This window comes from Serinus canaria, chromosome 6 (genome assembly GCF_022539315.1).
Source record: "Serinus canaria isolate serCan28SL12 chromosome 6, serCan2020, whole genome shotgun sequence".
Lineage (NCBI taxonomy): Eukaryota > Metazoa > Chordata > Aves > Passeriformes > Fringillidae > Serinus > Serinus canaria.
Window position 1 is genome coordinate 25,028,657 of NC_066320.1, and position 26,659 is coordinate 25,055,315.

Consider the following 26,659-nt stretch of genomic DNA (forward strand, 5'->3'; position numbering starts at 1 on the left):
CTTTGGTCTGAGCTGTTAGGCTGGGCTGGAATCCTGTCCTGAAGAGAGAGATCTCTATTATATGGAAATGACTTGTACATTTGATGATGGTAGGAACTGAAGGAATTTGTCCTGGGTTTTCAGAGGAGCCAAGGGTCAATTCAGCTGACAAGTAAAGTCTCTGCAAATCACTGCCTCCAGCAAGTCTGAATAGCTACCTTGGCACAGCATAATAAATAGCTTTGCAAAATTGTGACTGGACAATGCACTCCTGAAGCACTGCTGATCTGAACAGGTAACCCTAGGGCAGATCTTGGTACCCTTCACAAACCTATTCACCAAACGGAAATGCAAAACAGGGTTATCATTCCAAAAAAGGAGGATGTGCTGAGGTAAAATAAGGAGTACGGTAGAAAAACAGGATGAAATATGCCATAGAGAAGGTAGTGGGAGACTTAAACAGAAAGCTTAGAGTATGAAGCTGTTCAGGAAATAAATGCTGCTGAGCAGGTATCAGAGAAGGCTGCTCAGAGTTCATGTGCACTGAGCAATGGGGTGTGCCTGAATGGGACTGGTCACAAGCAGATGCAGACAAGACACACTGTTGTCATCACTGTTGTCCTTGGGGAGACAGCATGGTAAGACAGACATTTGCCAGAAGCAAATCAAGGCAGGAGTAGGAAAAGAGATGATAGCAGCAAGTATCATATTAAGGGAACTACCAAAACAACATAATTGGTGGGGTCCTCACTGTCTTCATCATATAACTTAGATTGGAAGTATGTCTGAAAAGCTGGATTAGTTCACCCCCTCACTTCAAAGTGGGTCAAGCTTAAAAAAAGGTCAGAATGCCCAGGATTTCTCTCTGGATCTATGAAATGGAACAATTGGCAGTGGTTCTAGCAAACAGATCAAAATAAGCTGGTTGTAGTGCAAACAAGGCAATGCAAATCTGTTCTACTTACCTCCTTTTCTGTCAGCAAATTAACATCAATCATTTTCGTCTGGATTGGAACCAGGGTTAAGGGTTCAAAGGTCAGGCTGCCTCTGTTTTTGAAATTGTACTGCAGCAGAAAGACAGAGATTGTACAATTTTAGAAACAGCTCCACCCTGATCACACTTCTTGGTTATGTCATCACTACAGAATAACCAAGGTAACATTCAGGTGAGAAGGCAGCAACTTACAACAACATTTTTCTTATAGCTCAAGAAAGAATCTTGATATAAACTTTAGTTACTTCTTTCAATGGTCCCTTTCTAAAGGTGAAAATTGTTCAGGACTTCAGCTTGATGACTATATGATCATTTTCAGTCTGGCATTTCTAAAAGCATAACCCAGCCAGACTAGTAACTATAATGTCAAAATCTGCCTGTAGTTTTGTTTCTTCTGCCACTGATGGCTCACTACCACAGAGGAAAATCCCAACTTGAGATAAACCAGTTTCTACAGCAATTACTCCAAGGGGCTGAATAAAGTTTCTCAACACACAGAGAGAAAACAATTTAAAACAACTCACACACACACACATTTCAACCCACAGAAAATCTGCAGAAGCAAAACTGTCTGTGCTTCCATTATCAAGGGAGACATAGAACCAGAGTTTATCAATAAGGGGTTTTGGAGACCAGGAATCTTGAGTAGGATTTAACTGTCTGCAGCATGGTCCTACATCAAGTTCCAGTACTTTAAGTTTTATAAGCAGCAAGTCATGCAGAAAGGTGCATCTTGAGCAGGTCATTCACCTTGGTTTCAGCAGGGATGACGAGGACAACGTTTTCTATTCGGATCCCAAAGGACCCATCTTCATAATAGCCAGGCTCTGCAGAAACAGACAGTAATTAACTAAGCCACACTGCTGAACTCTGCAAGTATTTATTCCCTATGGCCAAGCTTCCTCTCTATGTCTCTAGTCCACTGAAGTCACTAAGCAATTTTGACATCAGGCAACCACAGAGGCAAATTTCTGACGCTACAAAATCTGCACAAAAGCCCCGAGCAAGGTGACAGCAGAAGTTCTCAAAGAGAGAAGAAACAAGACAGACAGCCCTCAAGCTTCAGAATCTCCTTGGAATTCAAGAGAGCACAGAATACTTGTGTTCAAATACCAGAAACTCTGCAAATATGAATGTCTTCATGAAAAGCAGGTGGGTAACCCCTTCCTCAAAACACTCCTTTAGAGACTGTTTCCCTGACTTCCTGAGAGGACTTTGCAGCCCTGAAGGAATATAAGTCTCTCAGCAAACTCCAGCAGGCTATTAATTTACTGCTGGAAGAATAAGGCATGCAAAGATTTAACAGCTGCCTCAAATAGCCCATAGCAAAGACAGGATTAGCTTCTGAAAGCTTGGTGTCCACCTTGTACTGCAGCCAGATCTTCCAGAGTATGCCAGAGCCAGCTGGTCAGCACAGCTCTTCTGAGGCCTGTGCCATAGAGAGCAGGAAGCAGTCCTGCAGCACCCCACTGCAAAGGTGCTTCATGGAAGGTGGAAAGCTAATGTGAGGGTCTTTACCTAGAGAGCCTAAATGACAACTAAAACAGCAAGCTGAGGAGGCAGGCCCAGAGCTTTTGATCCAGCCTTTCCTTTACATCAGTCACATTTATTCCTTTTGCATCTTGAAGAGCTTGGTCCCTCCCCAGTGACCAGAGAGAATCACCAGCACTAAATACCATCAGAGACAATCATGCCAGCCTCCAGGGGCTCATCTGCAAAGGTTTTGTAGCTAATGCCACAAGGACCCTCGTGCACATTTAGGAAAGAGCCAACTCCATGTCCTGTTCCGTGCAGGTAATCCAGGCCACAGTCCCACAAGGCAGAGCGGGCAAAGGAGTCTAGAAGGTGACCTGCAGACAGACAAGGAGAAAGAATTCAATCAAGTCAGGCTCCCTCAGAGACACTGATGATCATGCTAAAAGTTCCAACCTGAAAAACATGCAAAAAAAAAAGCCCCAAACAAAAAAAAAAAAAAAAAACTACCACAATCCCCTTAAAAAGCCTCATCACCCACAAAGAAAGCAAGTCATTGGGTGGCTAGAAGTTACAGGGCAGATCTGGCAATTCTAACATTCAATCCCTTTCTCAGATAAAGAGCCCTTCTCTCTTCCATTACACAGGTCTTCAAGAGATGGTTGTAACAGAAACATTGCACTGCTGCTTGTTCTACTGACATTTTCAGGAAAGAATCTAATGGCTAAAAGTCCAACAGAGAATTCAGTATTGGTCTTAAAAGGAGCTGCACTTATTGAACTGAATATAGGAGACCTGCCAATTGTATTTGGTGGATTAATCAGCCAGGCTGTTTTGCCTGGAAGGCCACTCATTTCACACAGTTTCAACCAGGGGGCACAGAATTTCTGTTTCCTGCATATGAACACCAAGCCCATGTATCCAAGTTCAGATACCCTTCAGTTTCAGTTTGGGTTTCCACAGCACCGTGCTGCTGCTTTTAACTTGACTACCCAAGAATGCAAACTGAAGAAATCCCTAAAAAGAGCTGGTTTTGTATAAGGTGTAACCAGGGAGAAAATAACTGTAACAAATTCACCAGAGGTCTCACAACTTCTGCACAAAATAAAACCAGCTCCTTTTTGTGTCATATTCCCATGTCTTTTCCCACTGATACAAGAGATTCCACAGTAATTGGAAGATAATTAGCCAGTCTTTATGAAGCTGGAGAGTGACCTCTGACTGTGATAGGGCCATTAGTAAAGAATAAAGACAACCTCCAAGCACATGTTAGAGTGCCACTGAGTGATGAAAGTCACTATCACCCTGGAGACAGAGCACTTACAAAATCCTTCAGACTGCCTGCCTCAGAATTTTCAGCACTGGTTGATGCTAAGACAGAAGGCATCAGTAATCCAGAATCCAAAGTCTTGTGATATCAACATCTGCCTGATCTACCTAGTCAACCATAACATTGTTATCAGACCACTTAATGGTCTTCAGAGGTCAAAACACTCCAACTCACCGACCCACCTTTGGTTCCATTTGGAAAGATGGCAGCACTCACAGCTATATGTCCCTTCAGGACATATGTGAAGCATTCCTGTCAAAGAAATGTGTGCCATAAGCAAAGAGGGAAAGGAAAAGCTTTGTATTCCCTAAGAAGGGAAAGAGAAGATGTATCTTGTAGCAAACTGCAAAGTATATGGAAAAACTTGGTCATGCTCTTGTGTGGCTGGTAATGCCAAAGCAAACCACGAGCAGAAGGAGTTTACATCACTCTCAAGATCCCCCTCCAGTAATGAGAGACTATCACAAACTCAGACTGCAGGTTTACCAGCAGCATTCCCCTGATCTACATGACTGATTCTCTTTGTGGCTGTACTTTTACTTCCTGGGCATACCCTACAGCATATTTTGTCACTAAGTGAACTATAATAATGAAATTAGTTTTAGTTAAGACTAATAAAAAGTTAAAGCAGCAATTTAAAATAAACAAAATTACATTTGCTAAATTTCCAACACAGATCTTTTCAGGTAAGTCTGAGACTGATTTTTTATACCATACACTAGCACAATCTGACTGGAGCCTTGCATCAGACACTGAGTTCTGCACTAAAGTAGACCCCCCCTGGCTCCCTTATTGGACAAACCAGTAATGTTTATCCTCAGTCTGCTGATTTTCTTATTTCTTAGAGGAAATGTTATTTTGCAGATGAGAGCTGTGCATTTTAAGATAAAAAGGTGTCTCTAAAACAGGTTATGTTTTGGAAGTCTGAAGTATGACAGTCTCCTTTTCAGTCCTTATCCAAATGCTGCCACATACTGGTAAATAAATGGTAATTCCACAGAGAACTTTGCATAGCAATAGAGCACATTACTAATTCAAGTATCTCTAATAATAAGGGTCAGATCACAAACCACACTGTGATCCCAACTTACCTTTTCATAGGCTGATGGTGTCCCAAAATGCATTGTCCTGGTCACATCTGTTGTACCATCTCTTCAGAAGCAAACAAAGATGCAGGAAACAAAGGGATGGGGGGAAAAGAAAGATCAAAGTGAGAATGCACAGGAAACACAGTCACACTGCAGCAAACCAACCGAGCTCATAAATGGATAAAGTCATCTGCTCTATGCTACATAAGACTGATGATGTAACTGCTCCTAATCTCAAAAATTCCTGAACACAATGCCCCAGATGTAGTAATAATGATTTACAATTCACGCTGTTATCTTTCAATCCCAAGCATCCCAAAGCTCTTCCCAAATTAGAATCTAAACTGCTCATAAAATGATGTTAATTTGAGGTTTAGCAACAGGTACCTGTCCATTAAGAACAGGCCAAATTCAGCCTATTTGTATGGAAGGTGATTCACTAACTGCTGTAAAACACACACCTGTGCAAAAATGACAGCTACCTGCTCAGAAAAGGGACGTGTAAGGGGGGATAGTATCCCTTTCACCTTCAGGATGTCTTGCGCTAAGATTTCTGCAAATCATCCTGCATTTGGACAGGGGTTAATCTAAAACATCAGAAACTGGCTCTAAGTTCCTTCTGCAAAAAGCATTTTGAGCCTCCTGTCAAAAACACAGTGGCTCTTGAAATAACGAGTTCCCTTTGAAACGCTTGCTCCTGTCCCTGCGCTCTTCCCCAGCGCACACAGGCCCTAGGCACAAAGAGCTCACGGTTTAACTTCTCAGCAGGGACAAGCAAAGCATCCCTGTCACAATGCTGTGGTAAGTGCCATTGATGTCCAGCTTACATTGTACCCAAAGGGCTGCTTTTCATAGTGGCACTAAGGAAATCGTTAATTAGGCCATCAGAGGGGAGGAAAAAAGATCTCCTTGTAAAAATCTTATCAAAGGATGTCTGTATGGTTCTTTTTCATAGCTCTTCCTGACTGAAATAACAAAAAGGCACAGCTCTAAAGACAAAGCCCATCTCAAAGGAGCAGCCAGGCTTGTCCTGCATCTTCCTGAACAAGCCACTTCTCATCTATTTACACTGGTTAAAAACATCACTTCTTTCATTTTCCATGGAGTCAAGAGTTCCACAGTAAAGGAACTGAGGCCACTGAAATGCACGGTCAAAACAGCATTGAGTGAGTTTTCAGACATGATGCCCTCCCAAAAACATACCCAAGACCCAAGTGGCCACGGGGATGAGGAACCCTGACTCTGAGTCTCTCTGAAAAGGCAGAGAGCACCACAGGGCAGTGCTGTCCTGCTGCATTGTCCCACCTTGTCCTGACCTCAACATCAGTCAAGTCTGCCCACAGGGCAGATCCTGGCTGGGTAGGTGCCTCACCCAGCTGTGCAGGCTGCTGAATAAGCAGCCCAAGGCTAAGCCAGGATACTCAGGCCTGCTCCCTGTTCCTGCAACTTAATACTAAAACTACCAGCTAAAGCACAGCTCCCATCACACTGGGGATGCATGGGACTCAGATGGGAACTATATTTTGACATCTTGTCCTTGATCCCAGCAAGGCCTGTCAGCAGCCCTGATCTGTCTACTCAAACCTCCACATTGCCTTGCTTGCCAAGGCAAATGTGAGCTGACCTTGCAGAGGTCATGGGGAAAAGAACACAGGGCAGATCAGCACCAATCACCCACTCACTTGTACTGTGCTCCTGAGTCCAGGAGGTAGATCTCATTCGCTGACAGCGTTCTGTTGGTCTCAGGAACTGGCCTGTTCAGTTAAACACAAAGGTTTTTGTTCTACAGTTTTAAGGTCTCCAGCCCACATCTGCAGTCCACAAACCATATTAACTACAAGCTTGGATGTGCTGGCCCTGATTTCTTGTGGCAGTGATGGAAATCCCACACATGCTGAGCCAGGGATCATACTGAGGAGAGGATTTGTATACAGCAAATGGCACTACAGTACAGAGCTTTGCTGCTTCCAGCATAACCCTCAACATCTGTTTCTGGATGTATTTCAGAACAGCTGTGGCACTTCATACTCATCCTTCCCAGACTTCCAGCCCCAAACAGCCCTTTTCTATGGCCCTGAGCAAATCAGCATCATAATCCATGCATGCTGCCAGCAGGGAAAGATCTTGACTTAGTAAGGAGTAAAGAAAGATAGCAAGCAGCATCTCCCTGGAGTACTCTATTGTGACTCCATGAGGAATTGAGACAGCTCATTCCAACTGTGTTTGCTGAAGACTGAAAGGAGAAGCTGTGTTTCTCTTACTTGTAGTGAATGATGGCTCCATTTGGACCTGTGCTTGATATGGTAGCAAAACTCAATTCAACAAAGTCTTTCTGCTGACTGAAAGAAAAGATTGTGATCACTACAGCACAAATGAGAGGAGGACACCAAGCACCTAGGGCACCTGGAGTGCCCCATCCTCAATTTCACATCACCTCAGCCTTCCCCTTGGCCTTAAAAGCCACCCAGACAAGCAAATTTGGGAAGAAGAAATGTACAATTTGAAGCCCTCATCTCCCAGCCATCTGTTTTCCAGATCTACTCTTTCCTCAGAAGAAGAAAATTCACAACCCAAATCACCCAGGAAGAGATGTGCTGAACAATTTCTACTTTGTTACTTATTTACTCAAAGGCATTTTAGAGGTCCTGCTGATGTACATATGTGAGTAACTCTCAGAATAAATGGTCCTCCTTATTGAGTAACTCTCAGAATAAATGGTCCTCCTTATCTATCAGAAGAGGAAGAAATCTGACTTTGAAATATACATTTCTCTGTGATAAGGAAACTACTGCCTTGTATTTAAGTGTCCTAACCTGCAGTAATCCTCATTGCTATCTCAAAAGGAAAGTGGACAGGATCCAGTGGGCTGGGACTTGCATTTCCCAAGAAACCTAATTCTTCCCAACTCTTTCAAGTTTTCAAATAAATCCATTAGTAAAGGTTTGTCCTCAGGTAAAATATATCTGCAAGTGAGATGCATTTCTAAAGAATAAAATAAAAACAACAGATAAAAAAAGCCACCCAGAAAACCTCCTCAAAGTAGATTTACTTTTTACCTGCGGAACTCCTCTGCTTTGTCTGCAGCAACTATTTCTGTTACTGTTCCCTTTGGGACCTGGTGGACAAGGACATGGGTTGGATTAGTGCAAACAAGCAAAGAAAACCTTATATGCTTAAACACTGGGTCTTGTCTGTGCTTTATGAAACCCTGGAAGTGGCTTCTTTCCAGGTTTTCTGTCCTCGTTCCTCAGTAATGACAAACACAAACCCAGCAACATTGTGCAGGGCATTTGAGAAGAAGGAAGTGGAGATGGTCACAGCAGGTTTGCTGAACCCTGCCTAGGGAGCAGTCAGTGCAGTACTAACTTCACTGAGATGTGCACAGGTAAATCTCACAAGGCAGCATCTCTTCACAGTCAGGTGACACTAAGCTTAAATAGTTCTCTTTAACAGCCCATGCTGTTAGAAATTTTATGCTTTTAAATCAGGAATGGAAGCAGTGGCAGAAAAAACAAAGTGTGTTAAATTTTACTTTAGGCATTTGATAAATTCAGACCTGTGACCCAACTTCCCCTGGACTGGAAAACAAGCGAAGCTAGGTTTCATAACCCCTGAGGCTGACTTCTTGAGGTACTCAGACATGTAAAAAGGCACCTCCTGGAAGTCATCAAGCCTTCTCCATAAATAAAGTCAATAGACTCAGACATGCAGTGGCACAGCTTAGTAAATTCCTGTGTAACACCTGGCACTCTGCACATCCACTGAGTACTTCTAACCCACTGAATACACAAATAATTTGTTTTTATCCCATTTTCACTGCACCTCCCATTCATAAATGCCAAATTTGTTCATACTGGCAGACAATGCTTATTATCATGAGAATAACTCCAAAGTATTGTATGAAGCTGAACATTATTTAATGATTTACACTACCAAAACAGCACAAGACAGCGTTAATACTACACTAAGCCTGCTCAGATAATTTCTCACTTGTCTGTATAAAATGAATGGGACAATGCTTTCAAAAAAATTAATTCAGCCTTGGATAAAAGTATGCTTGAAATCCTCACAAAGAAACCCAAACCACCAGATAAACCCCCAACTGTTTCCCCACTTTTAGTAAAGGCACTATGAAGACTAACAAAAAGTTTATGCCAATGAAGAATTTTACACAGCAATAGAACCTCCAAGTTAAAAAGTTATACAATACCTCTTTTTCCAGCCAGTTAAAGAGCTCACACAGGGCAACAGCATCTTTAATCTATGTTAAAATAGGCACAAGAAAAGGAAATTGAGAAAGATTTATCGAGCCTCAGTATAAACAGGTTTTGATGCAAAAGAATTCAACCTGGAAGTTTCAGAAACACAAACTAAGAGATGATCCAAGAGGTATTTTCAGGTTTTGCACCCTGTAATTAATATAAACACTGGAAATGTATCTGAAGAGTTAAGTGAATGTTAATTACTGCTGGGACATATCTTACTGTGTGAAGTCTGGTTTTACCCCACACATCACTTTGAAGGCTATTTTGCTTTAACAGCCAAGATCTTGCATCTCAGACTGCAGAAGGCAACCACTCGACACATCTGGTGATGTGACAGGGGAACATGTCCTTTGGGCACATAGCCACCACACAGTCTCTGTCACACAGCTTCTGGCTCTCTTGCCTTATGACCCCCATTTTTGCTCCTTTTTTCTCCTGCATGCTTGCAGAATGTAGAGGCAAGAAGCAGATGTGTACAAGAACAAGGCACAATTTTGTCCTCAGGTGGCAGGTGACAAAGTGCCTCTTCTCAGAACAGCTATTTTTACTTCCCTTTAACTAATAGGGAGAGAAAAGCATTGAAATAGAAAGTACTGGTTCCTGAGGAGCTGCAGAAAATATGGGACAGGCCCAAAACTGCCAGCACTGCTTCAACTGGCACATTTCTCTTATTGTGAAAACTGCTGCTTGAAAACTAACAGGAGAAAAACAAGAGGAAAAGCTCAGCCCCACCATGAACCTGCTTCACAGGCAGATTCCTTGCTTGAAAATATGAAGCTTCCTGGGAAATCAGCCTCATTTCCAGTGTCATGATGACAAGACTAAGAGAGTGCTTTGAGGACACTGGCTGCTTCTGAACATCTTGGCCTGTGCTTTGCACCATGTGTCGAAAAATTTCTGTGTGTTATTTAGGCTATGTTTATTCAAGTGATAACAATTTGAAGACTCCACTGACAAAGACAACAGAACTAGCAAAGGGGAAACAACATCCCTCTAAGGGCCCACACTGCAAACAACGTTTCTCAAGTCTGCACAGTCTTCCCACAGAGCAAGGCTGTTTCCTCACACTATTGCAAATGTTGTTCTTCAAGGGAATGCAAAACAAGCAAAAAACCTGCTTCAACAGCAGTAGATGTCTGACAGAAGACCTTTTTTATCCTGCCATCCAATTTCTTATTTGCTTTTTGTCCAAAACATTAAAACTGAAAGGAAAATGTTATTTCTTTCCCTAAAAGTAAAGCAAACCTGTTGCCATGTGCAAGGAGACTCAAGGCTTCACTTACATGTGCTCTTCTCATGCCTTCTGTTTCTGCTGCATTCTTCACAGCTTTTGCAATGCAGATGGGGGTATATGGGGTGAGGTATCGGTAAGCCTGCAGCAGAAGGACAGGGATTACTTGTGGATTAGTCAGACTACATAATCCTACAGATTTAATAACTCAGCCTGGCCACAATTTGTACTTTGGCAGCCTCTCTCAACCTTCAGCACTGTGAGATGCTGGTTGCCAACAGTCAGCTAAGTGCACTGGGGAATAGAGAGGAGAAACAGTCCCTGACTGAAGGAAGAACAGCCATAGGGACATCCAAAGAACTAAACAACAGCTTGTCATGAAGCAGGGTGAAGACCTGGATATCCAAAATATCATATATCTATATCAATGTCTGAGCCTAGATTCCTGCTGCTGATGGACGCTGAAGGTTCAGAGGCCAATAAGAAACACTAATCCCTGATGCTATGGTAGGACTTAGGCTGTGGAAACGACCTAAAAGCCACCTTGATTTGTTACCTGACGGTCACCCTCAAGTAGCAGAGAGCAAAGGTTACCTAGCCCAGGTACCAGGCACTGAGCACCACCACTGCTAATGATCAGCAGCTCTGACAAACACATCAAGAACTCAGGAAACATGAAAGGCCTTTGCAAAGCTCAGCTTTACATGCTGCCAGTTCTGAAAGGAGCTTACATCAGTGGTTTGAGACAAAGCTTTTTGTGCTTGGATGGGGTGACCCTGCATTAACAACTAGTAACTGATCCCCTATTACTGCACACTTCCTCAAACACCAGCTGTCCTTAGATTAGCAGGAATGCTTGGCTGGCTTCAGCACATCTTCAGAAATTCACCAGCTGAGGTGACTTGCCCAAATCTCATCACACTTGGCATCAGAAGAAGAACCAAGTCATTTGCCCAGTTCTCTGCTCTACCCATTACATATCAGGAGATGGGATGAGCACCTACAGAAGCACAGCCCAAGCAACATGTTGTTTCCTACTTTAAATGCATCAGCATACAAATATACATTACTCAAATTCAAAGAAAGGCCCAGTAGACCCTCTTCAAAGACTAAATTCACATAAATCCTACAGGCTTACAATTTCCAAACTCTTAAAAACAGCAAAACAACCACACTACATAATGCAGAAACTAAATTACAGAAGAAGTCACAAGAAAGTCAGAAAAGTCCTTTTATCAGTCAGGATAAATAGTCAGATTCATAGTTTGGCTTGCCCTTTATAGATATTGGTAAGTACTATTAATCTTCTGTGAAAAGTATATTTACATGCAGCTGTAAACAAATCTGTAAAGGGTTTGCAGATCTGTGTTTAATAATGGAATGGATTTTTGCCAGTGTCAATATTTGGCTCTGATGCAGACAGACAGTAGATGGACTTCCAGCACTGGTGTTCTTCACACCAGCTGAGCAACTGGCCTGGAGTGCTTTGATGTGGTGGAGAGCCAGGGAGGAACTAGAAAAACTCTGGCTCTTTCAGTGACTCTCCAAGTGGCTTTTAATCAAGACACTTCAGTCCTCCTTGCCTGCTTTCTATTGCACAGAGCTCCTTGAGGCAGGGACTCTCCCCATTGCACACAGGGCATGCAGCACTGTAATGACTCAGAACCAGCCAAAACTTCCAGTGCTCACAGGGGTAAATAATGTCACTCCAACTCATATTCCTTTCTCTAGGTCAGACCTTCTGTACTTCTCCATATGGATACTCTACATAAATCAACTACATCAGCTTACCCAAACTGGGGATAGACCATTGACTGCAACTACAGCAAGGGGCTTTCTACTCTGAAGTCAAAAGAACAATAATTTATCCTGAATGCTCCACAGACACTATGGTGTCAGTATTCTGTATTAGGAGGCCTAAAAATAGATTGATGGTGTCTGAATATTTAACCTTGGAGAGAGACAAAAACCTGTATATTTATTCACAGTATATGTTACTTCCTAGACATCACTGTAAACTGGATGGTATTCCAGAGAACGTGATCTCTAGCAAACAAGAGATGATCTCTAGCAAACACAAGATGCATGGAAACCAGCTCATTTGTCCACAGTTGCTGTGTCCTTCCCCAGGTATCTTTCATGGCTATTAGAATATTAGGTGGACAGTAGGAGTTCCACACAGCAAGTTCAAAAGGATAGCAAGATACAGCATGCATGGCTGTGCAGAAATTATTCTGATGCTACAACTGTCCCTTGGCAGATGCACTAAGTGCACGGACAACCAGTGCCTGCAGGCACTGTTGTCCTTACAAGATTCCCTGCTACAACTACTGTCATCCTCTCCCTCCTGCCCTCAGTAAAGGACATCACATATTGCATGATATCCTCAAGCCACTGAACTAAATAAGGACAACCACCTTCAGACACTCTGATCAAGCCAAATGTACTCTCCCAGAAGTCCTGCTCAACTTTCCTGCTTCAATTTCTGCAAGTTTCCAGTTCTTGCTGCTCTTCCACATGAGGCTTATGCTCCACCCATGGGCAGAATGACCTGAGTTCACCCTGCTGCCTCTTCCCTCCCCTCTCTCACTGAACTTGTTTTATCTTAAGCTGACAATTCTTTGGATAAATCAGCTTAGTGAGCTGGAAGGGCAGCTCCAGCAGGAGCAACCCCAGGATTAACAACCCCTCAATACCTCAGCATGGCTGGATCCCTTCTGCACAAGCTCCAGCTTGCACTGGGCTTTGCAGAGGGGAAACTGAGGCCAGCTGCCCTCATTAACACCCTTCCTAACCCCAATGAGCAGAGAAGAGAAAAGCATTTTCCCCTGCTAAGGCCACTGACCTTGGGAATGGCCTCAGTCAGAGCATAGCTGGCTTTGTCACTGAGCCACACTTTCTCCTTGGGTGAGAGGCCTGCACCAACAGCCTGCAGCTCCGACAGGATAGATCCATAGGGCAGCACCTGGATTTTGAACTCAGGTTCCAGGGTGGAGTCAAGCTGTAAGTGCTCTCTCACAGCTGGGTCCATCATCCTGTCACCATCAATGAAGAGCCTGAGAAACAAATTGGAGAGATCAAATAGGTGAGACCACATCTAACAGTGGCTGGAGTAAAGGAGGGAAGGAAAAACCATTCTGGCAACATTTCAGGGAGAAAGAAAATCATGAATTATGCACTCTACTTTGTCCTATGTCATTTTAACCAGCAGCTTTCACACAGTTTAAATCCCAGCTTGATATTAAGATGCACCACCCCAATGAGAGGAAAGAGCTGACAGCATTTCTATTTGCATGACACAGTCAAAATGGCTACATCCCATCACTGTGCTTGAAACAGGAAAGTAACAGAGGCAAGTAACAGCCACTCTCTAACTTTTAAGGGCACCATCTGGAAAGAGAAAAGCTACTGTAGTTCTAAGTATCACATTGCTCTCAGTTGGAGTTGAAATGTTCAGCTCAACCTTCACACAGCCTGTACTCACCCACCCAGCCAGGTTTTACCTTAGATGGATCTAGGTAGCAGCTTACAGATGCCTCCAAAGGAACTATGCTTACTGAGGCTCAATATATGGGGCAGCCACAGGAAAGAAGCCTTCTGTTATAAGCTCTGAAACTTTCCTGCACTGTCCCTGCAGTTTTGAAGTGACTCAGCAATTAGACTTTTGTCTAAAAAGTCTAAAGTTTGTAATGTCCAGGCCAGCCACATTTCACCCAGAATTCCAAAGGCCCTACACATTATCTCAGGGTGACAGACAGAGGACTCTGCCATCATGCCCAAGGTCACCCAGCAAGCCAGCCAAGGTGCTGAGGAGTGCAGCAGAGCTCTTGGCTGCCTCTCTAGCTCTGATCAGGGGAGGAGGGTAACTAATGCTGGAGACAAAAGAGTTCAGAAAGGACACTAAAGTACTCAAGCAGAGATGTTTTTGAAATACTTTGCAAGAACAGCTCTCCCCCAAAAAAATGCATCTTGGGGAAGGGAATACAAGCACCTGATTGTGTTCATTCCTATGACGGCGTATGCAAAAAACACAGGATTGTACTCGACATCAGAGCCTCGAAGGTTGAAAAGCCCTGAAAAATAAGAACACCAAGAATCACAGTCCTGATTCATCTTCTGCAACACGAGAGAAATCCAAAAATAATCTCATAAAAACACAGGCAAGCAACGAAACATCACGGATACAGGCTGTGAGTCCATCTCCCACCCAGCTGTCCCACAGCCTGCTTCATTCCTGGCAATCCTAAATTTGTGCCAGGAGATGGCACCAGACACACAGCATGAACACTCCCGGGTGTTTAAACTGGTGCTTAACTTCTAAAGGAGGGCTTTTTTCCTGGCTTGGAAAAAAGCAGGTACAGGCAAGGAAAGACATGTACCAAAAGGTAGAGTCTGCCCTTTCTAGTCTGAGCAATGCTATAAAAGCTCACTTTGTAACAACCAGAAAATTTCAAGGCTACAAACTATCATTTCATTCCAATCCTTTTGACATTTGAGGCAAGAGGAAGACACAATAGGCAAGACTTCAATACCCCAAAAAGGCCTCTCCTTTGGGCCCCTCCAATATCTCAAATTCAGACTGTACAGCCTTAGCTATTTTTCACAAAGATTTTGTCTCACACTACTCCAGACAAAGTCAAGAGGTGAGTAGATGTCCAGCATCTCTAAAATCCTGATTTTAGAGTCATATAAAAACTCCAGGGTATCCAATTAGCTGAAATAAGTTACTCAAGCCAATAATACCAGCCAGCAGGACAGCTGGGAAAAGAACCAACATGGCCTAAATTACAACCCAGCACTGTATTCATCGAACTGTGCAAATTCTATTGCACAGAGTTCCATGAAAGTAAAAATAGAGCTTAATTCTCTCCAGGGAAGCAGCAGGTCACTTGAATGCAGGAAAGAGCCACAAAGAACTTTTTACTGCATGGGTACAAATTTCCCCACTCAGCCAACTCCCAATGCAGTAAGAAGGCAACAACCTCCTTTGTGGCTCTTTTTCTGTCCCCAGAAACTTGTCTGGAGTTTAATACAGTGAACTGAATTAGATAAAATTAAAACAACTTCTCCCCTTGCCCCTGTAGGATAAGAAATCAACCAGGCACCCGAAAATGAGCTGCTCTCGTGACCTTCTCTGGTTCCTCTTAACGCTCTTGATTCATAACCAAGCTTCACTTTGCTGGAGACATTTAATCTGAAACCACCTCAGGGCACCAATTTATCATTAATTTAATTGGAGATGCGCCTCAAAAGGTGAGACATACAATCTCTGCTCATGCAGGTCTCCCCAGGGAGGAGTCATATTCACCACTCTCAGAAGTAGCTCTTTCACAAAAAAAGCTCTTTGCTCAGTGTCCCAGATCCAGAACAGCCCACGGACCTCATCAAGTTGTCTTCACCCAGTGCCAGGGACATTGTGCGGGCAGTGCTGGAGTGAGGAAAACAGCACCCCCATTTCTACCTTTCCAGATCAGACACAGGGCACAGGCTGAGCAGCACTCACACCCTGCCAGTGTTACATTCCCCCTACAGCAGTGTGTGCACTGGTCATTTCTGCAAAAAGGACACACAGTCCTAGGAACAGCAGTTCTGGGGAAATCACTGCTGTTTCTGGCCGTTCTCCCTTCCTACACACTGGGCTGGGAGCCAGGGTGTAGAGACCCAGCCATCCTGGGGCCCCAAACACAGAGGGGACTCTAGTGAGACCCTGGGTTGAAATGATCTGGAAAAACAAGTTGAGCCCTGACATACTTGTTTTAACCAAAGCATTGGCTGAAAGCTGGAGAGGTAGAGACTGACTTAAGAAGTTGTGACAATTAGGAAGATTACTGTGAATGTGGTGTACCCCACCCTTGCTTTATGTATACAAAGCCACATGTTGCACTGCTTTGTTTATAGCCCAGACTCCACAGCAGAAAACAGTCTCCATTTTTCCAATGGGTGAGGCAGCATCAGGATATTTAACAGTCAGAAAATCTCACAGGTCTTTTTCTTTCCATCATGCTGCCTCAGGCTTTGTATGTGACCTTCTCCCTTTGCCTGGGCTGTTTTTCAAAGGTGGTGATTTGCTGCATTTCCTGGGCCAAAACTGTACTCAGGAGCTGCACTGGTGTAATGAGGCATTGTGCAGAAATACAGGCTTGCTGCTTGTGACCTGTTACCACCGCTGTACTTGATAAGAAGCTAATTGATGTATAATGAACAGCTTTCATAAGGACCTCTCACCCTGGCATGATTCTTCCTTTCCAAGGCAGGAAGAACATTTATTTTGTAGAAAGAACTGAGAAAGGAGATGCAAAGACTTACATGCTACTTCATCCAAGGCTGTTACCACAAACCACATGACTTTCCTCTCAGCCATTTTTGAACGGAGAGCTACAATTTTGTCTCTCCAGGTGACCCCTGCAAAACACAACAGGAAAAGCTACAGTCTCTAACTTTGCTGGGGATGATGATGTCATCACAGACCAACATATCATACTTGTGCTCCTCACTCCTTTCTAATAACTGATATGAACTATCTCAAATGAGCTGCCTTCTAGATGCCCATGGATTTGTTTTGAAGTCATCCAACTTCTAGAAAATGGTTATTTGAAGTTTTGAAGACAGAGGGGTCATTAGCTAAGTATTGATCACCTTCTTCACCTATTTACAGTGACCACATTGTGCTGTGGTACTGTTTTACTCTCCTTTGTAAGAGAAGAGCAAAAGGGGAATACAGGGCAATAGGAACAACCCATGTCTATTGGGAGTTCAGCTCCTCACCTGTGTAACTCAGGTCAAGTGTGATGAGAGGCTTGCAGGGGCGTTGAGGACAATCTGTCCAGATTGTATCAATCAGGTTTTCTTTGACAGGCACAAGGTCATGGCCAGCACTTCTCAAGACTTTGGACATTCTCTTCCACTGGTCTGCCAAAGGGAAGAAAGTCAAGAGTGGGGGCTTTAAAGAACACGCATATGTTCAACAACAACTCTTCACAAAGGTCAGACTCAAAAATCAGTCTTCTCCTTTCCTTCCAGCCTCTCCTTCTTCCCATTCCCTTAAGAAAGTAAAATCTACTGCCGTTACAGTTCCATAAACACACCACAGTAGCCAGTGGCAGGTACAGAACCTCACAGTCCTGAAGCCTCACGCTTGAGCTGAAGAAGAACTGCTCCAGCTGGGAGACAGAAGTCTCTGGAAGAAGCCACAGCAGAAGCTGCCCAAAGGGTGTCCTCTCCTCCAGTGCAGAACCATGCTAGATCTAAGCTAGACAAGATGAGAGACACTTCCACACAGCCACAAAATAGGTCCTTAATCCATCTGAACAAACAAGTATCTCCCCTTGCCTCCAGTGACCTTTGCACTGTGCCTCATGCTTAGAAGCATGAATAGATGGATACTCTGATATAAATGATACCTCTCCCTGTGTTTCCTACAGGGAAAGTTGCAAGACCACCAAGCAGGACTAACAGCTTGAATTGTGCCATGGTGTTCTTGCTCACATGCTGACTAAGGCATTCAGCACTTTTGTACTGAAGTGCCCATGACAAGCCAAAGCACAGACAAAAAAGGGTGATCAGAATTCTGCTTTTCAGGTAAAGTCACTGCAAGCCTAGAAAGCAGTTTTCATCCCTTGTGCTTTGGAGTCAATGCACTACTATGTAACTCTTGTGATTTATGGCTAAACCAAAATCCAATGTGTTTTGCATAACAGTTTAACCACCACTACATCTGAAACATGGTTAGCTGCACACCATCACACAACAGCTCAGCCAGGGAAGAAAGGAAGAAAAATCCAGTTTACCTATCAAGAGTTATAAATATAAAGTAAAACCAACCTGCTGGAATAATGAAAGGGTCCACTCCCACCCTCGAGCCTTCTGGGAGGACACTCACTAGCCAATCCTCCTGAGTTGGTGTATCTTTCAGACCTTCAAGGATTAAAAAAAAAAAAAAAGTTCAAAGAAGCACTCACATTGAAACATTCCCACACTATGCAAAAAGTCCAAGCTAATGCATCAGATTTGTCTACTAATGAATATCTAGACCCACAGGCAAGGGTTCTCACAGGACACTAAAGCAAAAGCTATGTATCCAGTATGTCCCGAAGTCCCTGCATGATGGGATATCCCTACAGCTCAAGCTGTACTTGTGGGAAGTGACGGTTGATCAGTGGAGCAGTACCCCAGGCTCCTGCATACCCATTTTCATGAGTGTCCAGTTGCTATCCATTTGATGTGCAGCTTGCAGGAAGTAGCGTCCATCAGTCCACATGGCTGCGTGCTGCTCGGTGACTATGGCAGTACCTAGGCAGGGAGGCAGAAAGGGTATTCAGGGTAGACAGCCACCATGCAGAGACACAGACAGCAGGGACAGTGTTTGGAATTCACCCTAAATCCCTAAAAGGCACCTCTGATCACTGTTCAAAAGCTATTCCTGTTTCAGTGGAGATATTCTCTGTTTGCCCTGCCCTGTGACCTTCCAAATCCTATTGGAGACAGTACGCACAAGGATGCACCTTAATGAATTGCCTCAGATGAACTCAACTTAAGCAAATCTCAGCCAGCCAGTGGAACTGGGTAAGTGGGGCTTTCCAAACCTTCTGTAACAGACTGTTGTCTAACTTGGCTGCTGTCACAGTAACATATACTGTACATCTCTAAATTCCATCCAGCCTCTTTTGGAGAGGAAGTCTGGGCTCTGGCCACCCACAAAACACAGCTGATAGCAGGCATGCAGACATGGGTATCACCCCCAGCTGTCAACTGCACCCCTTTCCCAAATGTCACAGCTCTAGCAGGAAACATGAACATAAACTTCTGCTGGTTTCATTGTCTGTCCCATTCCACTGACTCCAGATGGAGGGATGCAAACAGACAGCTGAGGGGCAGTGACATCCCAGCAAGGCACTCAAGCGGCCTTGCCCTTGACAATACAAAACAAAACAAACCATGGCACAAACTGAAACTGAATCCAAGTCTTTGGAGTCTACATCTTGACAATACTCTTTGTCACAAAAAAGTGATACTCAGATTAGTAGAGCAGAGTTTCCAATTATTAACTCATTGTCTTCTACCAAATTCCCCCAACACAAAAGCCCATTTTAAATTGCATCAGCCTGAAAAGATGAAGCAAGAAGCACAAGGTGAGGCCCTGTGTGAAACCTCCCTGATTGGCTGTGCATCAGGCTGGGAACAGACCTTCCAAGTACATAACAAGGGCACAAATTAGAGAGCAAGGTTATGAAGAGGTTGTGCAGAAGGAGCAGAATTAATACAGGATTCATGTTAGCCATTAACAGCAGCCCACAGCCCCGGATTTATCAGCTTCCAAATGATGTCCCAGAGCTCACAGCAACTGATGAATAGACCCTCCAAACATAGGTACCAGTATTTATTAAAATTATATACAATTAGAGGGGAAAATAACTTCAGCAGACTAAAGTGACTTTCCAACAACCACAGAACAGAGTCATTTGCACAGCTTAGGGTACAGCTAGGGTAAAAACTAGGTCTCCTGAAACACAGACCTATCCTACAGCCAAAAAAACATCCTGTCTCGGCAAGATAAGCAAACTTTTCCACAGTACTCAGTTTCCAAATGCAGAGTTTCTGGCCCTGGCTCTGTTCAAACAGAAAGGCCAGCTAAAGCCCATCCACTATTCACCCAGCCCAAACGGGCAATGTAAAAATCTGCTCATACTGGCTGCACACCAAAAGAAATGACCACAGGTTACAGGCACCACATTAAACAGTTAACAGGATTTTACTTTATGAGAGGTTCATTTAGGGGTCAAACATTTTGTGAAAACTTGTTATTCCGCTGATATTACATAATTCCAGCGGGTAGCCAAGACATAATTCTGCAGATACTGAAATGGGAATAAAACAGTCCAAACAAGCTGGATAGATTTTCTTTTCCATCCTGCCTCTATGCCATGAAAGGAACTATTTCTTTAGAGGAAAATTATGCAAGAACCTAAGTTCTGGAAAGGTACCTGCAGAGCCATCAAATCCAGAGATGAACGCCCTTCTGCAATCACAGGGTGCAATGTACTCGCTCTAGAAAACAAAAGAGGCAGCAAATATTTATAGCAGCAGGGGAAAAAACCAATCAGCTGATGACAAATACTTTGATAAGCTTTTTCTCCTAAAGGACACCAGAGAGAGAACAAAATGAGTTCAAAATTCCTGGGCTCTATTCCACTGTGATTATACTGTATTTATGTTCAACTGGTGGGTTTTTTTAAGCTGCAGCACTTTTCTCCCACAAACATCTGTAAACACTGAAGTGCTTCAGAGTTTGCAGACGTTTATTTCACACTCAGCCTCCCCTTTGGGCAACAAACAAATCATGCCTTTGAAGCTGAAACGTGAAGGGAAGGGAAACCAGAAGCACTCCTTGCTCTTAGGGTAATCAGCACATAAAATCTGTAAAATTCACTATCTCCCCTGAAGTCCCCTCACTGGCATTTATAAGAACTCCTTTACAACTTTTTTTTTTTCCTGCAATAGTGACATTGAAAGAAAATCATCAAGGTGGTAAGATTGTAAAAAATTTAACGCTTGGGACAAATAGATACTGATGCTTTCATTTTTTCCTTGCCTACTCAAAATCAGACTACAGACAGCACCACAAAAGTGTGGTTTGATGGATGAGAGGGAATAAGAGTCCATCTTCATCCTAAACCTGTTACAACCTGTGTTTCTGGACACATCTTTTCAGAATGCTGAAGAGCCTGAGAATGCACAGACACCTGATATTAAGAGGAACTGCCAAAATTAAAAGAACAACTGAACCTTCAACATGATCCACATGACTTTTTTATGGGATTCCACTCTGGCAAGTTTGTAGGTCAGAACTGCTGAGTAGGCCTGTTAATGAACTAGTGCAAATCAGCAAATCAGCTTAATCCAGGCTGACAGCACTGACGTTTGAGCTGCAAAACCCCTGGATTTGTACCTTACAAATGGCCTGAAATTCAAGTCCGTTTCTCTGCCCCCAGCTGTGCTGGGGCAAAAGAAACATCTTAGGAACTGAGCTAAGAAATCACAGCCCAATTCTCAGGTGCTTTTAGTCCCTACTGTGATAGAATCACCTGATTGTTAAAATATACTCCCTTCAAATCTGTTACTCTTCTCTGTTTTAAGGAAGACAAAGGGTTCAAAGTACAGGAGTGAGGGAGCAGCACAAATTACAGCACCTGGGACCTTTATTTCTGCTCCAAATCACACCATCATCAAACCCCTTCCACAACAGCCATGTCACTCCCCTCCTGGGAGAAGCCAACCAACCATCCACCACTAACATTTTGAAACTGAACCTTAGGATAGCAAATCTCAGGGCCCAAAAAAGGATCTTGTTGGGTGGCTTCTGCTCCCAATTGCCAGGGAAGATTCCTGGTACATACTCCAAACAAATCCTCCATTCTATCCAAACACTAGTGAAAGTTGGCAGAAAGGAGGGGGGTATGGAGACCATGAGGGCTCTCCTCTCTCACCCAGTTAGTTTCCCGTGCCTTTTCTTGTCCAGCCGCACAGGGCTGTGACATGTTCAGCATGTCACATGTCCCCTGTGGGGAGAAGGGAGGTCAGGATAGCCACCTTGGGAAAGGATGAGTGCCCTCGGCACAGCTCCAGCTGATGGGGTGGATCCCTCAGCCCCACACAGCACATGATCACCACTGAGCCCCTTTAAAATAATGGCAAAGGCATCAGCAGACAGAGTGGGCAAAGCTGTTGAGGGAACAGAATCAAGTGTCTGTTTCCCCACTGCCTGCCTGAGAGCAGCAGGACAGAACATGAAGGTAGAGTGATGCCAGACCTGAGGATTCCTCATTTCAACTCTTCCTAGAGACTACTCAGCCTATTGACTGCTATGACTCCCCTCTCCTACACTGCCCAGGTCAAAGGTGGGACATCATCTCCCAGGGTCCAATGCCAACAGCAGATCCTGGAAATTTCCCATCATGGATCACATCATTTAAATACATCCCAAATGATGTACTTAAGTACAAATAAGAGCAGTGATTTATTTTCCATTTCTCTTGACCAACACAACAGAGACTACAGGCTAGTTTGCTTGTGAAAACCTCATGCTATCCCATTCACAGACAAATCCAGGGAGTGTTTTGAGTGTTTACAATGAGGCAAAAGGGCTTTAAAAGGAGTATCAGGGATCTGGAGGGAAAGACAGTTCATTCATCTATCAGTCTGAATTCTTGCACACCCACCTGTTCTGTTCCATGCAGCAACCCCCACTGTGCAAAGATGAGCCCATGTTTTGCACAAGCTAAAATTACATGGGGAACACCTGTGTATGCCACACAAAGCATAGACCACAGCACAGTGAGAACAAGGTATTTCCCTGGGGCTCGTGTTGCAGCTTTGATGGCCTTCAGCCTGGCCCTCCTCAGTCCTTTCACATCTGCTTCTCTCCACACCTGTCAGTCACACAGACAAAACTGGGGGCTACATCACAAAAAACCCTCATCTAAGCCAGGAAGAACCCCAAAAAAATCAGTGTTGCTTATCCCCAGAGCCTGCATGGTTGTGCTGTAAACATGTCGAAGCTTATTCTAGTCTAATGTCAACCAAGATCAGCAATGCAAATGCATCTGGCTACCCTTAGAGGCACGACACTGGTGTCATTAAAGAACAAACACTGCAGTGTACCTGGAGGGAGGGAGGTATTCACTGCCAAAATCCTAACTGCATTGCTAAGATGTGGAACACACCAGAGCAACCTGTGCACAAGCCATCTCCTGCTTTATAACTTGGCTGATTCCTCAGCTTAGCACAAGTGTGTGTCAGAGGAGCCAGCCCCGAGCAGAAGACAGCACCTCTGCCAACCCAAACACGGGGCCCTAAGCTGGGCAGGTGCTTCCTTCATGTGGACAACCAGCCAAATCTGACCAAATTTGTTTTGAGTCAAGGCCTGGAGGGTGAAGCCAGCCGCAGTTAAGCTGTGACTGGCTCCAAACCCAAGCTCTAATCCAAACCTCATTCCCTCCCATTAAGAAGCAGCTCTTCCAGTCTCTGAATAGTCCCATATGGGTAAACTCCAGATTCAATGTAAACACACATTGACTCAACATAAAAATGGATCTTGCTTTTACCACTGCAACATCCCAAAAGCCCTGACATTTTTAACCAAACCACAAAGGGTTTAGGTGCCTCATTCCTAAAAGCATGGCTTTTCATCCCTTCCTGATCCTTGGGCACCTGTAGCCACCCAGCACACAAGAAAAGAAGTGGGACTCTCTGGGCTTCATTCCACTTTTGGCTGCGACTGTCTTCCTTTCTCATCAGCCTCTGGACCACCCTGGCTCCCAAGGAAAGAGACTTTTTCTCTGACTTCTTATCACCACCATCAAAGTTTTCAAAAATTAAAGTAGCCAGCCAACATCCAGGGCTGAATGCAAGAGCCACAAATCCAAGACAGCCTTGGTTAAGTCTGAGTCAGAGGCAGCTGTGTTTGAGAAGCTCTGCAAGTCTTTCAGTTCCTTACACAACTAAACATGGAAAGCAAAGGATACAACTGGCAGCAAGACTCCTGGCAGTATGATAATCTAAGCCACCTAGCCTTGCAGGAAAACCAATATTAAAAGCATCACAGAACTCAGACTCATCAACATTCCCAGTGTTACAAAGTTAAATTAGTCAGCAAGTTGCAGCATGAGGGTGTATCAGCATCAGTCCAATCCAGGGGTTCTTTTGCAACCCAGAAGGGAATAAAGTTTCCCACAACCTAAACCCTGTGGCAACACCACAGGAGGGAAAGCCCTATTTGTTGACAAGTTCTGTGATGCAGATGCCAGGACAGCCTCAGGAATAGCTGAGAGATGCAAGGACAGTAATACATATCTTGTTTGGACTGTGGGGAGGAAATGGCTTAGGCCACCAAACACTTGAGTATCATTAAACTACAGTATTCTGACTCATGGAGGGAGCTGCCTAAGAGCAAAATCTGACTGCAAGGCTGTAAAGTTCTTCTTTGCCCAAAGGAAACAAACCTTTGCTTGGAACACGGAGGAGTTTCAAATCACAGCTCATCACAATTTACCTGGAATCAGTAAGCCTGTTCTGGGATCAACAGGTTTCTGTCATTGGCAAAAACTGCATCAATTCCCAACCCTTACAGAAAAAAATCCTGCACCAGCTATTCAGGAGGCACCAGAATCAGCAGTTTTTAGTAATCGTTTCTATTCAGATAGATTCCCTCTGCAGAGAAACCTGACCAACTCGCCTGGCAGGAAATAGCAACATGGGGTTCTCTGCTTAACTGCACTCTGTCAAGGAAAAGACAGAAACAGAAAAACCCAGAAGTCCTGAGGGTCACATTCTTCAACTCACATGACAGCATTTAATGTCTAGTGAAATGAAACCAGAGTTATATATGGACAGAGGCAGCTTGAGCCAGGAATGCAGCAGACAATAGCAGCTGCAGAAAACGCCTTCCCCCTACCTGCCCGAGTTTGGATCTCCCTATGAGGAAACATGATGCTGCACATATGGTCCCAGGGCACAGGCAAGTCTGGACCTGGCTCACCCCAGTGCCAAGTCAAGGGCAAAGGTTCTGATTCAGTTGCATTTTGCTCTTGTGCACCCTGGGGTAAAAGGGAGCTTTGGGTATGTGCCAGTAAAGCTTCAGGTCTTTTGTTTCCTGAAAATGGCTGAGGAGGGGAAAACCCTCAGTAGTTCTTGCGTCTCCTAACAGAGTGCACAGAAGAGGGAACCTTACACATGAGCAAGCAGGGGAGGTAAAAGGCAGTCCAGCAATTAAAAATTTATGTCACGAACTACAAAATTTCTAACAGTGGAAGCAGCACACAACAGTTACTGCCATGGGTTACCACCCTGGGCCCAGACTTGCCTCCTGTCTTTAGCGCACAGAACGTGTTGCAGAGCAGCACGGAAAGGGAAGTGTCACTGTGGCCTGTTCCTTCCCTGCCTCTCCCAAGGCCCCTTCATCTGGGATCTGAAGGGCTCTAGCATAACGCAACAAATTTCACCAAAAACTGGATCTAGGAAAGAGAAGACTCTGCAATTAAACCTTTTCAGCCTTGCTTGAGAGTATGTATTGAATGATCAGGAGATGCTGCTGGGGAAAGTAAAGCCCAGATAAGGCCTGTTCCTCCTCCAGTAAACCCATTTTTCCCATAAGCCAGGATGGGCACAGCAAGTGCCCTGGCAAGCTCCCTTTTCTGCCGTGTGAGCTCCTTGAAGACAAGTGATGAAAAGCTGTTGGTGGAACATCCACCCTGATTTGTTACAAGAATATAAAAACCTCAGTCTCTTGAACAGACACCAGAAATGTTTTCCAACATGATATTTCTCAGGTTTCCCAGACTTCTATGCTAGAACCATTAAAGCAAGTGAACAAAGGATGATTTTAGTTATACCTGACTTTTAATTTTTGCAGGGAAGGAAAGTATGACCATTCCCATAATACATCCATCCATACCTGGTGGGCATCTCCAGAGGGCACTATGTAGGCTTGGACAGGCTCCTGTACATATCTGGGGTTCTTCATCACCTGCCGCAGGTGCTTCAGCAGCTCTGTTGTAATTTTCGGACTCATCTTCCTACCTGCAACTAAAACAAAGCATGAAACTTCAGTGTTTCTCCAGCCATCCCAGGTCATCCACATGCACAGGCTGGAGGAAGCTGTTTCCACTGGAAACTCCCCTTGAGGACAACTGTACCAACATCATCCCTCTCAGGCCAGAATTTCACCTGTCTTGTCCCTTCATTTCTTGAGAACAAGAAATCAAGTTAAGGCCAGAGTCAAAGCTGGCCTGCCCTGGAAAGGATCTTTCCCTGGTGAAGGACGGCATGCCCTGTGGTGATACATGTGAGCTTAATGCACTGGGCAACCCCTTCTTGCATGTGGATAGCACCAGGAACAAAGCACCTCAGACATACCCTGTGACAGCCAAGAAAGGTCCTGGCAAGGGAGCCAAGTATCCACGGATCAGAACCACCCCACCTATCAAGTGCACTGAGAGAAACTCTCAGTTTTTTCACTTTAGGGCCAGGGATGCTGTGGCTTATCCACCACAGGAGCACTGGCTGCTGGGAGAGGAAGACATGCACACCAGGAACTCAGAAATGGACCAATTATATATGTAACTTTTAGAGGTTTTACTGTAGCCCAGAGTTTCATCATGAACTGCTGACTGAATTAACTCAGACAAAAGAAATCTGCTCCCAAGGACATTCAGAGGGATGTATTCACTGGCTACACTGACCTCAGGGGTGCATACTAGTTCACCTAGCAAGAGCCCAACTGTAACAGAAGGAACAGCCCATTGA

The 26,659-nt window shown here is 44.2% G+C and overlaps 2 protein-coding genes across 6 annotated transcripts in view; one reads left to right on the forward strand and one right to left on the reverse strand.

Moving 5' to 3' along the window:
- The window catches only part of SMC3 (structural maintenance of chromosomes 3), a 1,169,611-nt gene that overhangs the window by 794,208 nt on the left and 348,744 nt on the right, over nucleotides 1-26,659 (forward strand). The window lies entirely within an intron of this gene.
- The window catches only part of XPNPEP1 (X-prolyl aminopeptidase 1), a 31,024-nt gene that overhangs the window by 657 nt on the left and 3,708 nt on the right, over nucleotides 1-26,659 (reverse strand). Inside the window, exons 3-20 of one of the 2 annotated variants that reach the window (XM_050976256.1) lie at nucleotides 25,809-25,939; nucleotides 20,341-20,404; nucleotides 18,545-18,649; nucleotides 18,182-18,274; nucleotides 17,126-17,269; nucleotides 16,667-16,762; nucleotides 14,352-14,433; nucleotides 13,206-13,416; nucleotides 10,413-10,502; nucleotides 9,075-9,125; nucleotides 7,921-7,979; nucleotides 7,126-7,203; nucleotides 6,547-6,618; nucleotides 4,868-4,928; nucleotides 3,959-4,028; nucleotides 2,650-2,823; nucleotides 1,724-1,800; nucleotides 945-1,043 (exon numbers count right to left, since the gene is read on the reverse strand). In XM_050976256.1, the coding sequence (XP_050832213.1) occupies nucleotides 945-1,043; nucleotides 1,724-1,800; nucleotides 2,650-2,823; nucleotides 3,959-4,028; nucleotides 4,868-4,928; nucleotides 6,547-6,618; nucleotides 7,126-7,203; nucleotides 7,921-7,979; nucleotides 9,075-9,125; nucleotides 10,413-10,502; nucleotides 13,206-13,416; nucleotides 14,352-14,433; nucleotides 16,667-16,762; nucleotides 17,126-17,269; nucleotides 18,182-18,274; nucleotides 18,545-18,649; nucleotides 20,341-20,404; nucleotides 25,809-25,925 (1,743 nt within the window). In that variant the 5' untranslated portion in view covers nucleotides 25,926-25,939. Of the gene's footprint in view, nucleotides 1-944; nucleotides 1,044-1,723; nucleotides 1,801-2,649; nucleotides 2,824-3,958; nucleotides 4,029-4,867; nucleotides 4,929-6,546; nucleotides 6,619-7,125; nucleotides 7,204-7,920; nucleotides 7,980-9,074; nucleotides 9,126-10,412; nucleotides 10,503-13,205; nucleotides 13,417-14,351; nucleotides 14,434-16,666; nucleotides 16,763-17,125; nucleotides 17,270-18,181; nucleotides 18,275-18,544; nucleotides 18,650-20,340; nucleotides 20,405-25,808; nucleotides 25,940-26,659 lie in introns of those variants that run through there. The other variant, XM_050976255.1, reaches the window with a different exon arrangement.